The sequence below is a fragment of the Ursus americanus genome, chromosome 16 (genome assembly GCF_024610735.1).
Source record: "Ursus americanus isolate L20-20 chromosome 16, mUrsAme1.1.p, whole genome shotgun sequence".
In the NCBI taxonomy this organism is placed as follows: domain Eukaryota; kingdom Metazoa; phylum Chordata; class Mammalia; order Carnivora; family Ursidae; genus Ursus; species Ursus americanus.
In genome coordinates, this window is record NC_142142.1 from 47,690,361 (window position 1) to 47,705,025 (window position 14,665).

The 14,665-nt window shown below is 38.7% G+C and overlaps 1 protein-coding gene across 8 annotated transcripts in view; it reads right to left on the reverse strand.

Moving 5' to 3' along the window:
- Positions 1-14,665, reverse strand: part of TBCEL (tubulin folding cofactor E like) — a 74,884-nt gene that overhangs the window by 30,792 nt on the left and 29,427 nt on the right. For 4 of the 8 annotated variants that reach the window (XM_045797996.2, XM_045797993.2, XM_045797995.2 and 1 more), the window contains 4 exons: positions 10,277-10,458; positions 8,738-8,994; positions 5,762-5,888; positions 4,192-4,308 (listed from right to left, as the gene is read on the reverse strand). In XM_045797996.2, the coding sequence (XP_045653952.1) occupies positions 4,192-4,308; positions 5,762-5,888; positions 8,738-8,994; positions 10,277-10,458 (683 nt within the window). The other 4 variants (XM_087868359.1, XM_087868356.1, XM_087868358.1 and 1 more) reach the window with 4 other exon arrangements.

Genomic DNA, 14,665 nt, shown 5'->3' on the forward strand with positions numbered 1-14,665 from the left:
TCCAGATTGCTGAATTACAGGTCAGTTAAATTTGTATCCATACTGGGACTATTTTTTTTTTTAAGATTTTTTTTAAGATTTTTTTTTTTTATTTGACAGAGAGAGAGAGACAGCCAGCGAGAGAGGGAACACAAGCAGGGGGAGTGGGAGAGGAAGAAGCAGGCTCATAGCAGAGGAGCCTGATGTGGGACTCGATCCCATAATGCCGGGATCACGCCCTGAGCCGAAGGCAAACGCTTAACCGCTGTGCCACCCAGGCGCCCCTATACTGGGACTATTATATGAAAGCTGAAGCACTGGCTGGGAAAAGAGCAGGGTGGGGGAGATGAATTGGAGTGGAGGTTTACATAAAGGAAAACACTGAGGGGTGGGAACATCCTGAATCCCTAATCCTCACTTAGCCCCCTTGCGAGCAGTTTGAATGAGACTGTTCCTCCCTTGCTTGAGAAGGCGGTAAAATCCCCCTGCTTAAGGGAATTACCTTGCAAGAGTAAATGAATTCCCACCTGCCTCATCCTTCTACAAATACACTCTGCTCTCCTACCCATACACTCCGCTCTCCTACCATCAGATCCCAGCATGCTCTGTGGGGTTGACGACAAAAACGTCAAAAGAATTAGAAGACTTTGGTTATATGGACAAAAATACAGGAAATGAGTACAGGAATAGATTCTGAGCGTGCTGACCAAGGAAGAAGTAGCAATTCTAGATCTTGCTGATGTTGTTGATACAGGTACATTACCAGAGACTCTGAGTTCAGAAAGCTAGCTTCGGTGGCTGAGAGCGGTTCTAAAGTTCTGTTTAGTTGGAGGATTAGAAATTGGACTTGTGGCGGTCTATGCTACAGGAAGCTGAGATGCCATGAATTTGGGGGCTGATGTAGAAGGAGAAAATAAAACACTTCAGGACACAGGAATCATGGAAATTATTGCCACCCGGTACCTTTTCACCCATCTCCATCCATGAACCCTAAAAGGACCCAGAAGACACTTCCTTTTCCAAGGCCTTGAAAAATACGTTAGTGAGTAGAACAGTCACATCTTTGAAAAACATTTTATAGGCCTGGAAGATACTGAAATCACTTTGCCCATTTCAATTTCAAGAAGAATGGAAGAGACTAAGCAGGGACATTTAACCACTAGTGAGTGGTAAAGTAGGCATAATTACATAAACAGGCAGCAAGGCCAGAGTGGTAATTAAAATAGCTTGAATCTTTTACAGGAGCTAATTGGTCACAGTCTTTAGGATTAGAATAAATAGGTTATCTCATTTCATGGAGAAAGAAGTGTGTTTTCATTTGTAAAAGGACTACATTGGGACAGGTGAGAATAATTTTTTTATATATACAACTATGGGGAAAAGGTACAGGCACAGATGTTGGATAGTCAAATGGCAGACTACAATAGATGCTCTTTTTGCTGAATTGTTCCTATTTGGGGAAATGTTCCAAGATCAGGGGAAGATTCTACCTCTCACTGTAGAAGCCAAAGTGACAGATAATCCCTCACCCTATGTCTCTGAAGACAAAATGTAAGCACATACCCTAAACACAGACATTGGTCAGACACAGATCTCTGACTCTCAGGGAACAAGGCAAAGGTCAGTGAGAGATTATTTTCAGCACACCCTGTGGCACAGCCACAAGTGTCCAGTGGTGAAAGTTGGGCATTGTGGTGTCTAGGGAGGACAGTGCCAGCAGAGACACATGATGCCAAATACAAGGTAAAACCCTGGCTGTCCTTGCTGCTCCTGGTTCCTATCTACATCTGGTTCCTCAGCTTGCCTAACAATTCTTGTAATTTCTCAATATCCTTCTAATAAATTCCTTCTGTGATTAAAGATGATTTCTGTGACCTGCATTCAAGAATACAGACTAGTGCAGAGGCCTATAGGCACTTTAGGGTACTTATGCTATCAGGACAGAAAACCACATACTGTCATGTATATATACTACTCCTTGTAGTGGATGAAATTAAATAAACTATAATGATGGACTTATGGCCAAAGCCCAAATATTTACTTCTCCCACTAATAAGTTAGACGGAATCAAATGAAACTATAGATATTACACTATTTTTTACCAAAATAAAACAAAACAAAATTTATGCTGCCTAACCTACTATTTCTAGGTTGAATGACAAGGCGTAATAATATTTATTTCTCCCTACTTGGCTGTGCTTAGCTAACTTTAAAAAGCAATCTTCAAAATTCTTACTTAATTTATCTAATATTTTTTTAAAAATTTAGGCTTTAAAATACTACTAACAAAACCACAAAATCTTTTTATATAGTACTGGTTAAGCCTTACAGAGGACTAACCCCCTCAAAGCCTGTAAATAATGGAAAAGTCTGGGGAAAATTAGATATGTTTAGTAAGCATGAATTAGAATTGCAGAAATTTGTAGCCAGAAGGACCAACTGATTTGACTCACATACACTCCTAATTTGCATCCTATTTGTCTAACGTGATTTCATATTATTTGTTAAAGTTATTAAGGAAAGCATATAATATTTTTAGTAAGTGGTTCTAGTTACCAAAACCCAGAAACCAGTTTTGGGGGTATTTTTTTTTCTTGTATATTTACCCATATTATACCCGCTACATTTCCTTTTGCAATTATGGAGTATTAAATGTAGCTCCTTCCCAACTGTCATGCACTGTTGGTAGGAATGTAAATTGGTGCAGTCACTGTGGAAAACAGTGTGGCAGTTCCTCAAAAAATGAAGAACAGAACTACCAGATAACCCAGCTATTCCACTTTTGGGTATTTACCCAAAGAATATACAAACATTCATTTGAAAAGATATATGCACCCCTATGTTTACTGCAACATTATTTACAGTAGCCAAGATATGGAAGCAACTCAAGTGTCCACAAATAGATGAATGGATAAAGATGTGGCGTGCGCGTCTGCGCGCGCGCACACACACACACACAAATACACACACAGTGGAATATTACTCAGCCATAAAAAAGGATGAGATCTTGGCATTTGCGACAACATGGATGGACCTACAGGATATTATACTAAGTGAAATAAATAACATAAAGACAAATGCCATATGATTTCACTTACATGTGGAATTTTAAAACCAAAACAAACAAGCAAAAAGTAGAATCAGACCTATAAATACAGAGAACTGGCAGTTGCCAGGGGGAAGGGGGCTGGGCGATGGGCAAAACGGGTGAAGGGGAGTGGGAGATACAGGCTTCCAGGGATGGCATGGATAAAAGGTACAGCCCAGGGGCGCCTGGGTGGCACAGCGGTTAGGCGTCTGCCTTCGGCTCAGGGCGTGATCCCGGCGTTCTGGGATCGAGCCCCACATCAGGCTCCTCTGCTATGAGCCTGCTTCTTCCTCTCCCACTCCTCCTGCTTGTGTTCCCTCTCTCGCTGGCTGTCTCTATCTCTGTTGAATAAATAAATAAAATCTTTAAAAAAAAAAAAAAAAAAGGTACAGCCCAGGGAATATAATGAATGGTGTAATAGTATTGTCCGGGGACAGATGGTAGCTACACTTGTGGTGAACATAGCACAACATACAAACTTGCTGAATCACTACGTTGTACACATGAAACTCATGTGACATTGTGTGCCAACAATACTCAAATAAAAAAAATAAATGAATATTAAAAAAGGCAGTTCCTCCTCAAACCATGTACACTAACTCTTCATATACTTAAAGGTAATTACTAATTCAGCCCTTGGCATCTCTCTTCATTCTTGACCATCCTAATTCCTTTAGTATTTCCTCAAGAGTCTGTTTTCTAGTCCTTTCCTCATATTCTCTCAACCTAATGCCTATTTGCCAAATCTTCCAAACTGCAGAACTTAGTATATCCTGAAAGCAGATCAATGTGAAAGAAGAGACCAGCTTTGGGGGTAGGTGAAGATGTGTCCCTGGAGAAGAGGACCGAACAGGAATCAATGATATGGAGTATGAAGTGGAAGGAGTCAAATACTTACCCAACCATTCTTAATACAAGTGCAAGGCTAGAAGAAATACACTGTGGAAAATGAGATAAAATGGGTTTGCTTTGTGTTTCTTCCCTTTTTTTTTTTTTTTTTTTTAACCTATCACCAAAGTCCTCTAAGAGGGTCCAGTAACAAATTATTAGATTTGCTCTTACACAACAGTTCTTAAATTGCCTCAATACTTGTAAATGTTGTTAAACCAGTGAGGGGCTTTTACCTGAATGGCACTTCCTCCTGTGGAACATCCACGTAGTAACGGATAAAAAATCTCTCAGAATCTTCTCGCTCACCATCAGTAACAACACTGCCATTAAGTTTGGAAACTGATGGCAATCTGTAAGTAAAAACCAAAATAAAGATATTTTAAGACAGTGAGAATATTTAGCTTTAGAAATAAAATCACTGGTTTGTGGCCCCATCTTACTCTCTTGAGAGGACACGTTTGATGTAACTCTGTTCATGTACAACTACTTACGTGAACTAAAGTGGTATAAAACAAAAGGACCAAAAATATGTAAAGTTTCATCCTTAGATGGGACACTGACCTTTTGTAATTATACCTTACCTTCCAAAATAAGATCCTAGCCAGCACTGTCCAACTTAAATATAATGCAGGCCACATATATAATTTTAAATTCTCTAGTAGCCATATTTAAAAAAATAAAAACAGGTGAAATTCATTTGATTAATTTATTTAATCCAATAGATCAAGGATTTAATCACTTCAACCTGTAATCAATACTAAAAAATAACTAATAGGATACTTTACATTCTTTTTTTCATATAAAGTATTTAAAGGCCAGTGTATATTTTACACTTTCAGTTCAGACTAACCATAATTCAAGTGCTCAAAAGTCACACAGGGCTAACGGCACCACAGTGGACAGTACAGGTCTACAAGAAGTCAGGACAAATGGGTTCTCCTGTCCAGGAATTAATTTATTATCTTTACAAAAGAATTATGGAAAGAAAATAAAGCATAAGGCCTACTACAAGCCTTATTCTTTTTAGAAGAAAAGTACGCTGAAATTTATTTCTCCAGTGAGATATTAATGTGTATGCCCACAACTGGAAAGCAGTATGGATCTGCTGGGTGTTAGCTGGGCAGAAGGATCAACACCCTGTTTGAAGAACCACTCGTCTTTAAGGAACTCTAAAGCCCCTTTCAAAACTACTATGCATAGTACACAATGAAAACAGATGAAAGGTCCATGGCCCTTTACATCTTAGCCAGAATCTTATCATTGCTAAAGGCTCATACAGAAATCAACACTCATTTCAGTGGTCTTGGGGAGCAGAGTCAGAGACACAAAAGGCAGAAGAGTCAGAGGAAGAACAGAGCGATGTTTGAGTCATGTTTGAGTCACTCTATACTCAAGAAGAAAACATAGACGCTGCTCTCTTAAGTTTCACACTAATGAAATATCCCAATATTTAGGTATTTACACTTTAAATGACCACTATGTTAACAGAGAAAATATAGACAACTAAAATTGAATCATTCCTTATTATATCTAATTTTTCTTCATAATCCAAAACAGGACTTCAAATATTGTAAATATTAAAAAGTATAAAAATAGAATAGATTTGTGAGGGAATGTTTCATTGGTGTTGGCAGGCCAATTACATTTCCTATCTTTCTTACCATATTGAGTTCCTTTTCTCCTAGGGTTTGAAGGTACAAGAAACAGATAAACTTACAGGGCACTCCCCCCCCCAGTAGGGCATTATCCTTCTAATGAAACAAGGCCCCGAGAGAAGAAAGGAGAGTAATCAGGACAACAGACCTGGCTATTACCAATTTCCTCCGTTCCTCGGTGGTATATGGCTGCAGAAGAGGAATTCCTAGCAATCTCACTTCTTCAAGTTTGGGAAATGAATTTAGTTTGTCAATGTCTTCCCAGGACTGCAAACCTAATTTGAGAAACATACTGTTTAAGTAAATACAGAAAAGCGCACAAATAAGAAGACGAACATAGAAAAAAATTACTTCAATTAATTCCTGAAATGTTAAAATCCTTATAACCTAGTTAGAGATCCTGAACATCTTCTTCATCCGAGGAAAGAACAGAATAAACACCATAAAAACTTCCCTATAGCCTCTCCTATCCCTGTGACCCCAGTGGTCAAGGACAGAGAACTTTATTCTCCAACACCCCACTAATGTACTGATTCTCCACCCAAATGACTTGTAAAGAGCATCTCTGGTGGTTTCAGTAAGCAAGGTGTATGCCATGATTACATAAAAAAGGTGATGTGGTCAAGTCTTTCATCAAATACAGACTCACAGAACAGAACTTCTGATCAGAGTTGATATTGTCAGACTCAAATTTTTACCTAACAAATTCTAAAACGGGGCAAGGTCAGCAGAAGCAGAAACTAAATATTTTCTTTCTTACATACTATCCTCATTTTGTGGACAGGGAAAACAGATTTTAAAAAATAAAACAAACAGGGGTGCCTGTTGTTAAGCATCTGCTTCGGCTCAGGGCGTGATCACAGAGTCCTGGGATGGAGCCCCACATTGGGCTCCCTGCCCCGTTGGGAGCCTGCTCTGCTTCTTCCTCTCCCACTCCCCCTGCTTGTGTTCCTTCTCTCGCTGGCTGTCTTGCTCTCTGTCAAATAAACAAATAAAATCTTAAAAAAAAAAAAAAAGTAAAACAAACAAAAACAGAGAACCTGAACCATTGGTAAGAACATTCAACAAATTAAAACTGTTTCATGCTTAAAAAAAAAAAATTCTTCCTATGGCTGTGAGCAAATATATCATTCCAAGTCGATACTTGGCACTGCTAGGAAAAATATGCCTGTAATAATGAAGCTGGTCAATTTTACAACACGTTAAATCTATTTCAGAGAAGGTAGTCCCTTCCTATTTCTATCCACCTGCAGCATGGGTAAAAGCAGAGGAGCAATATACGAGGGCTCTGGTACATAGCTATTCCAAGCCACAACCACTCTCTTCCCTTCAGAATTTTATTTCCATCCAGCAGGAAGAACAGGGTTAGCTCAAGGGGTGTCGAGTTGTGCAATCAACAGCTTCCTTAGGCAAAATACTGGTTTTTAAAACCTAATTCCTACTCTTATGACTTCTAGGCAAATTAAACTGTGTATGTTTTTTCGATTGTAGATTAGAGTTATTTTTAGTTACAAAGTTATTTTAAGAAATAGGCTGAAAGACAATGTCAAGAGAATAAGAAAAGCCACAGACTGGAAGAATATATTTGCTAAAGACATATATGATAAAGGATCGTTATCCAAAACATGCAAAGAACTCTTAAAACTCAACAATAAGAAAATGAACAACCCTAATTAAAAAATGAGCAAAAGACCTGAACCAACACCTCACCAAAGAAGATACACAAATGGGAAGCATATGAAAAAATGCTCAACGTCATATGTCATTAGAGAACTTCAAGTTAAAACAAAGTTCCACTATACACCTGTAAGAATGGCCAAAACACAGAGCACTCACAGCACCAAAGGCCGACGAAGGCGTGGAGCAGCAGGAGCTCTCAGACCTTGCTGGTGGGAATGCAACATGGTGCAGCCACTTCAGAAGACAGCTGGCAGTATCTCATAAAACTAAACATATTCTTACCATATGATCTAGCAATTGCACGCCTTGGCGTTTACCCAAGTGAACTGAAAACTTATGTCCACATAAAACCCTGCCCACGGAGGTTTACTGCAGCTTTATTAATAAATGCCAAAACTCTGAAGCACCAGGATGTCCTTCAGCTTGTGAGTGGATAAACTGTGGGACATCCAGACAATGGGACATTACTCAGTGCTAAAAAGAAATGAGCTATCAAGCCATGCAAAGATATGGGGGAAACTTAAATGCATATTCCTAAGTGAAAGAAGCTAATCTGAAAAGGCTACACGCTTTATGATTCCAGCTATACGACATTTTGGAAAAGGCAAAACTATGGAGTCAGGAAAAAGCTCAGTGGTTGTCAGGGGTTGGGGGGTACGGAGAGACGAACAGGCAAAACATAGAAGGTAGTCAGGACAGTGAAGCTACTATGAACGATACTATAAAGGAGGAGACATGTCATTACACATTTGTCCAAACCCACAGAATGTACAACACCAAGAGTGAACCCTCATGTAAACCGTGGACTTTGGGTGATGGGTCAACATAGGCTCAACTAGAAGAGATATATCACTTTGGTGCTGGCACGCTGACAGTGGGATGGCTGTGCGTATGTGAGAGCAGGGAGGATGTGGAAACGTCGTACTTCCTGATCAATTCTGTTCTGAATTTAAAACTGTCCTAAAAAGATGAAGTTTATTAATTTAAAAAAAATAGGCTAAAAATATGTATTCCCGTGAGACACAGAATTGGATGGCAGCAAACTGGCAATCAATCATATATAAATACTAGAAAAGTGAGCCTTTACAAGGTATAGTAGGTTGAAATTCCTTAATCTAAATCCAGACAAAATAGTCTAGTTTGTAATTCTCTGTACTCCTCTTACTCTGCCTTTTACTGTCCAATTCATCAATTTCACCTCACTCCTTTCATAGCAGGACCCCTTTAATAGATAAAATAGGATGCTCTGCCACTTGACATTTATCAGAGCATTCATGAAAACGAACACCTTAAATTTAGCTAATCAATAGGCATCTGCATGTTACTCTTGAAAACGCATCCTATAAGAAGCCAGAGCCACGAGTGAAAGAAACAGGCTTTCATTTATTTCATGCATACGCTCAGATCGATTTGCTTGTAGAACGAGAACAAGCCGGTGCCTCACCTGACTTGTGGAGGCTGATGGATCGCAGGTTAGGGAACAACCTGGCCAGTGAATCATCAGGCTCCTCAATAGCATTCAGATGATTGTTAGCCAGGACGAGAGTATCCAGTGAAGGAAACATAACTCCTAACTTCCGGATTTCAGTCCAGTCTTGGAGGTTATTGTCTGTTATATGTAGTAGCTTAAGAGAATGACAGCAAATAGAAGGACAAGACACTGTTTCATAGTCATTAAGGCACAGGAAGAGCTCCTCCAAACTGCAGAGAGAAAAGGAAATATTTCATTGTTTAAAGCAGTTAAGTTTCTACTTTGCAGCTACTTTCATTTGTTCAGTAGATAAGTGCCTACTACGTGGGAGACTCTGGTAGGGATTGTGGGGAAAATATAAAGACGTCTTCCTAAAGCTTACATAGAGCTGGGAAGACAAAACCTAAAACACATAAAACAGCAGAGAATGATATAACCCAGGACTAAATCAATTTTGTGCTTAAATAACTAAGTGCCAAATAAAGCAGTACTAACTCCAAGTACAATAGCAGTTCATACAGGAGTGGAATTGAAATTGCAGTTAGAATAATCAGGAAAGAATGCATGGCCTGGAAGGAAGGGTAGACTGGCATAAGTTGCAAGGACATAGAGGAAAATCCCATAAACAGCATGAATAAAATGTTTAGAAACAGAAATAGTAACTGTCATTTACTGAATTTCTACCATGAAGCAGGCCCTGCTCCAAGTGCTTCATGGACTGTACTGCTATTTCTGCAAGATAGATACAATTATGTCCATTTTATAGACAAGGAAACTGAGCTTAGTGAGGTTAATGACCTTATCAAAGGTCATATGGTCAGTCAGTGGAACTGGGATTTAAAAGCTCATTCTACGCTGTGCTAGAAGCTGCATGCAGTGAGGAAACCAATCTCATGAGAGGGACAGTGAGAAACTTGGATGGAATAAATGGGGAGAGAACAGATTCAAAAGGCCTTTATCATTTCCACAGTTAGACAAACTATAGTCTCACATATTTCTTCAAACTACTTCCTTTGAACACTTACGTGCGTACTCAAAGCTAGATACAAACAAATCTAAGAGAGTATTTCTAAACTGACAAACAGAAACATAATTTCTTGTTTAATCTATTGAAAAGAGTTCCATTTTCCCATCAGGCCAGCGAGGCACTTAATCATCTAAGCATTAACATATTTTATAGATACTATGATTTTTTTTTCCTCCCAAAGAAAAGCTCTGAGGCAAAACTCTGAAATCAGGTAATCAGAAGATTAAAATGGAAAAGTGCTTCTCAGGGATATTTTCTAGCCAAAGGATGACAGATCCTATGTCTTGGTGCTACTCAACATTGAGCACGTATTGCAATGAAAATGCTACTAAATGACCCTCACACCGTCATTCTTACTACTTCATTCTTCTGACCTCATTCTCCATCCACTCTGCTGTTCTAGCGTTTCTGAGATGGGAGATCAGCAGTAATTCTATGTACTAACAAAGATGGCGACCCCTCTCCATCATGCTCTCTGGGCTTACTCTGGTAACTCCTGCAGTATCGTGTGGACTGTCTCCCAAGAAGCTTTGCTGTTGTTGAGGACAAGTTTGCGAACCCCAGAGAAGGACCCAGCACATGTTCTTTCTAAAACCGACAAATTCAGAGGGTTGGAACTCAGGTTTAGAAACTCCAACTGGGGAACATTTGACACAATTTTACTGACCTAGGGAGAAAAAAAGAAATGCATATCAGGCAGCAGTCAGAGGAGTTTTTAAATAGCATGCTCACAAAGCTTAAGTGATGGATCTCCAGGAGAGGGGCCATTCATATTAGGGAGTCCTGTGTTAGTGATGGTACCTGCAGAGGGCAAAAGTAATTTCAACAAATCTCAGCAAATAATTTAATCTTTCTATGAAACAGTGACATCATTGAAAATTAATGGTACAAAAGAAAGACCTTCCATGTTGCTTTGGGCAAGGTTTCTGATTTTGTTCTATATGATATTCTCTCTGATAAATGGAGAAAAGACAGTTTCAAGGACATTTTAGGCTGCAAGTTTCTAAAGAGCTGAGACTGGGTCATGCAATTCTCTTTGAATTTCCCCTTCTTTTGTCCTCCGTACAACATTAAGGCTAATTAAAGGTTTATTGAAGAACACACAGTAACAGCTCAAGTGTTCCAAATTGACTACACAGCCACGATCACTTAGAAACGGTTTCAGCTTGGTTCAAAGATGATCAAACTTCAAAATACATATACTCAAAAACCAAAAAGCATCCATAACTACATAAGAAAAGAGAAAACACGATCATCAATTTAATGATTTAGCTAGCAACTTGGTAGAAAAGAAGAGTTTTTTTAAAAAAGGAAATCAGCATTCCTGATCTTAACTATTTGCTCTGCATAGTACTCGTCTCTTTGATATAGCTTATTTCACTCAATTTTCAAAACAACTTGCAAGATAACTATCTACATGTTAAAAAATGAAGAAACTGAGGCTTGGAAATGTTAAATAATTTGACTAAGGTCTCAGCGTCATAAAAACCAAATCTAGGATTTAAAAATCGGAACCACTGTTCTTCTAGCATACCACCACCGGTAAATTATAAATATACCCCGGAAAAAAGAATAAAGAACTAACTTAAACAAGTATGAAGTAAATGTTAGCCCAGTAAATGGATTAAGCCTCAATGTGGTGACTAAACTTTATGAGTAAAGGAGTAGAACAGAATAGTTAGCATTGGTTTCACAGTCAAAAAACCTGGGTTCAAACCAGGTTCCAACATTTCCTAGCTGTGCGGTCTGATGGGTTATTTCACTTTCCCTCGTCTCATTTGTAACACAGTGAAAACAGGACCCACCTGTTTCACAGGACTGTGAATTGGATTAATACATGTGTAAAGCACTTAACACAGTGATTGGTACACCTTTCAGAAATTTATTTCCTTACCTATTCCCCAATAGCATATAAACTCCATGAAAGCAAGGATAGTACTTACCTAGTTCACTACTGCATAGTGGGCGCCTAATGTTTGCTGAATAATGGCACAAAATCATTCAGTAAATATAACTATTACTAACATAATAAGTATAGTACGAACCAACATGTCAACCTGGCTGTATGTTATACTGTATTTATTTTTATTTAAATATGTCCTATTTAAAATCATTGGTATGGGGTGCCTGGGTGGCTCAGTCTGTTGAGCAGCTGCCTTCGGCTTGGGTTATGATTTCGGAGTCTTGGGATTGAGCCCCACATAAGACTCCCTGCCCCGCGGGCATCTGCTTCTCCCTCTGCCTTTCCCCCTACCCTCCCACATGAGCTCTTTCTCTCTCAAATAAATAAAATAAAATCTTTAAAAAAAATAAAATCATTGGTATAATTTCAAAAATACACTAATTCCCAGGATCTACCATAAATTATTAAATCAAGAGCTTCGAAGGTGAGATGAGCTTCATTGTTGGGACCTGGATTCTGTTCCTTGCCAGAGCTCCATAGCTTATGCCAGAAAGGTACCCAGTGTTGAGAACTACAGGTGGAAAGAAAAAGTAATGTGTATTTCACCTCGGATTTATGTGTACTACACGGGTCAGGAGCTCTGAAATCACCGGGAAGTGGACTAATGCCAAGAAGGTTCAGAGAAGCAGGTCAGAGGGCACGGTCTTCACACTAGTCCAGCTGTACCACACACTAACCTTGTGAAGTGGGACCATCTTTATCTTCATTTTGCAAATGAAGAAATGAGCTATCTTTTAGAGAAAAACACACTAGGCTTCAGTGTAAAATGTAAGTCATTTATACCAGTCTGCACATATTCTCTCGCCTTATCCCTTTTGTGATCCAATGGTACCAAGCATTTGTGTGACGTACGGCCAGGATGTGGAGTTCAGTCTGTGGCTACCACACAACTAAATGGTCCACACACGGATTGGTCCTGTACTGCACTCAACGGCCTGAATACCAACGCTGCGAAGGGCTCCCGTACAGGAGATGACAGTCGGCCTGGCTTCAACTCTTTTAAGGGCAAAAGAACATGAAGAGGAATTGCACTCCAAGTACAGCATGAAGAATAACAATGATCATATAACCCCAGTTAAATAAAAACATAAACCTCTTGCTAACCACCATTCCTCATATTTTATTTTTATAATAAAAAGAAAAAAATACCCCCAAATGGATAATTTAAAGGTTTTTGGAGGAATTCTCCCAGAAATTGTGTGATACAATCTTCCTCATATTCTGCATCTATACTGCCGTCCCATGATAATAAAGATTTAGAACAATGACTTATTAGCTTTGGAATATTCTAAAAAATTGTAACTGGACTACAGTCAAATAATTTAGACGGGAAAAGATAATTTATGTTAGAAATAAATAGCTACATTCTTTAAAAGGCTAATGTTAAAAAGGATTTTGGGGTACCTTACATTAATGATAAGATTTTAGAGAGTATATTAATTAAGTTTACTTATAAAAATGTCCTAATAGCAAACGCTGACAAACATTCAGTAAGTTTCTAGAGCAGTACACTGACTTACCTTTTTTTAAATTCTAAAAAGAAAAAAGAAAAGACTCCTCTAGCTACTGTGATACAGCGGACCCTTGAACAATGCAGAAGTTAGGGGGCGCCAACACCTACAAAGCTGAAAATCTTCCTGTACATTTTGACTCCTCCAAAACTTTACTGACAGCTTACTGTGGATAGGAAGCCTTACAGATAACATCAACAGTCGATTAACATACCTTGTATGTTGTATGTATTACAGACTGTATTCTTACAATAAAGTGAGCAAGAGAAAATTTTTTTGTTTTGCTTTTGCTTTGTTGTAGTAACATGTGTTTTATTTTGTTTTCATGTAGAGAAACATAAAGAAAACGAAAAAACAGCCTAAATTCAACAGCCCACTATCTTCACTGACGTCAAAACAAAACAATAACAAAATGTTCACAGTTATGAAATTCGAACAGAACAAATTGAAATTTTTCTTGTGATTCTTCCCAGAAAAAAAAAAAAGTATGCATATTCCAACATATATACTTACATCTCTAGCTATTCTAGAATTTTACACAAAAGAGACCCTCTTGGGGCGCCTGGGTGGCTCAGTTAAGCATCCAACTCTTGATTTCGGCTCAGGTCATGATCTCAGGGTCGTGGGATTGAGCCCCATATTGGGCTCCATGCTGGGCATGGAGCCTGCTTGGAATTCTCTCTCTCTTCCTTTGCCTCTCCTCACCCTCTCTCTCTCTCTCTCTCTCTCCCCCCATCTCAAAAAAAAAAAAAAAAAAGAGAGAGATCCTCTTTTATACTTAACCTTTGTACTTTTTTTTCCTTATGTTTCAAGTTTTAATTAAAATTCTAATTAGTTAATGTAGAGTGTAATATTGGTTTCAGGAGTAGAATTTGGTGATTCATCACTTACATATAACACCCAGTGCTCATCACAAGTGCTCTCCTTAATTTCCATCACCCATTTAGCCCATACCCCACCCACCTAGAGAAAATATTATTAAGAACACCGTAAGGAAGAGGAATTTTATTTACAGTAATGTCCTGTAAGAAGTCTGCATGCAAACGAACCCCTGCAGTTTAATCCTGCGTTGTTCATGCACAGAAACACGGACAAGAACTTACATGACCTTCTCGGTCTCCACAATTCTATGATTTAATAGAGGACCCTCTACTCTGGCTTCTAGAAATGAAGAAACTAAAGTTTTAAGAAAAAAGGGGAAAGGGTTGTAAGATTACAATCTGTAACTTATACCCAAGGTATTCTCTGCCTCACCTGAGGGGCTAATTCCTCCCTCCTCTCAACTACTTGGTTTAATTTCTTTTATAAAATGGTTTTGATAAGGAAGGGAGGAAAAAGGAGATGCCTTGGGAAAGGTGAGACGAAAATGTACTTAGCTAAAATTCAAGTCAAAAGCTAAA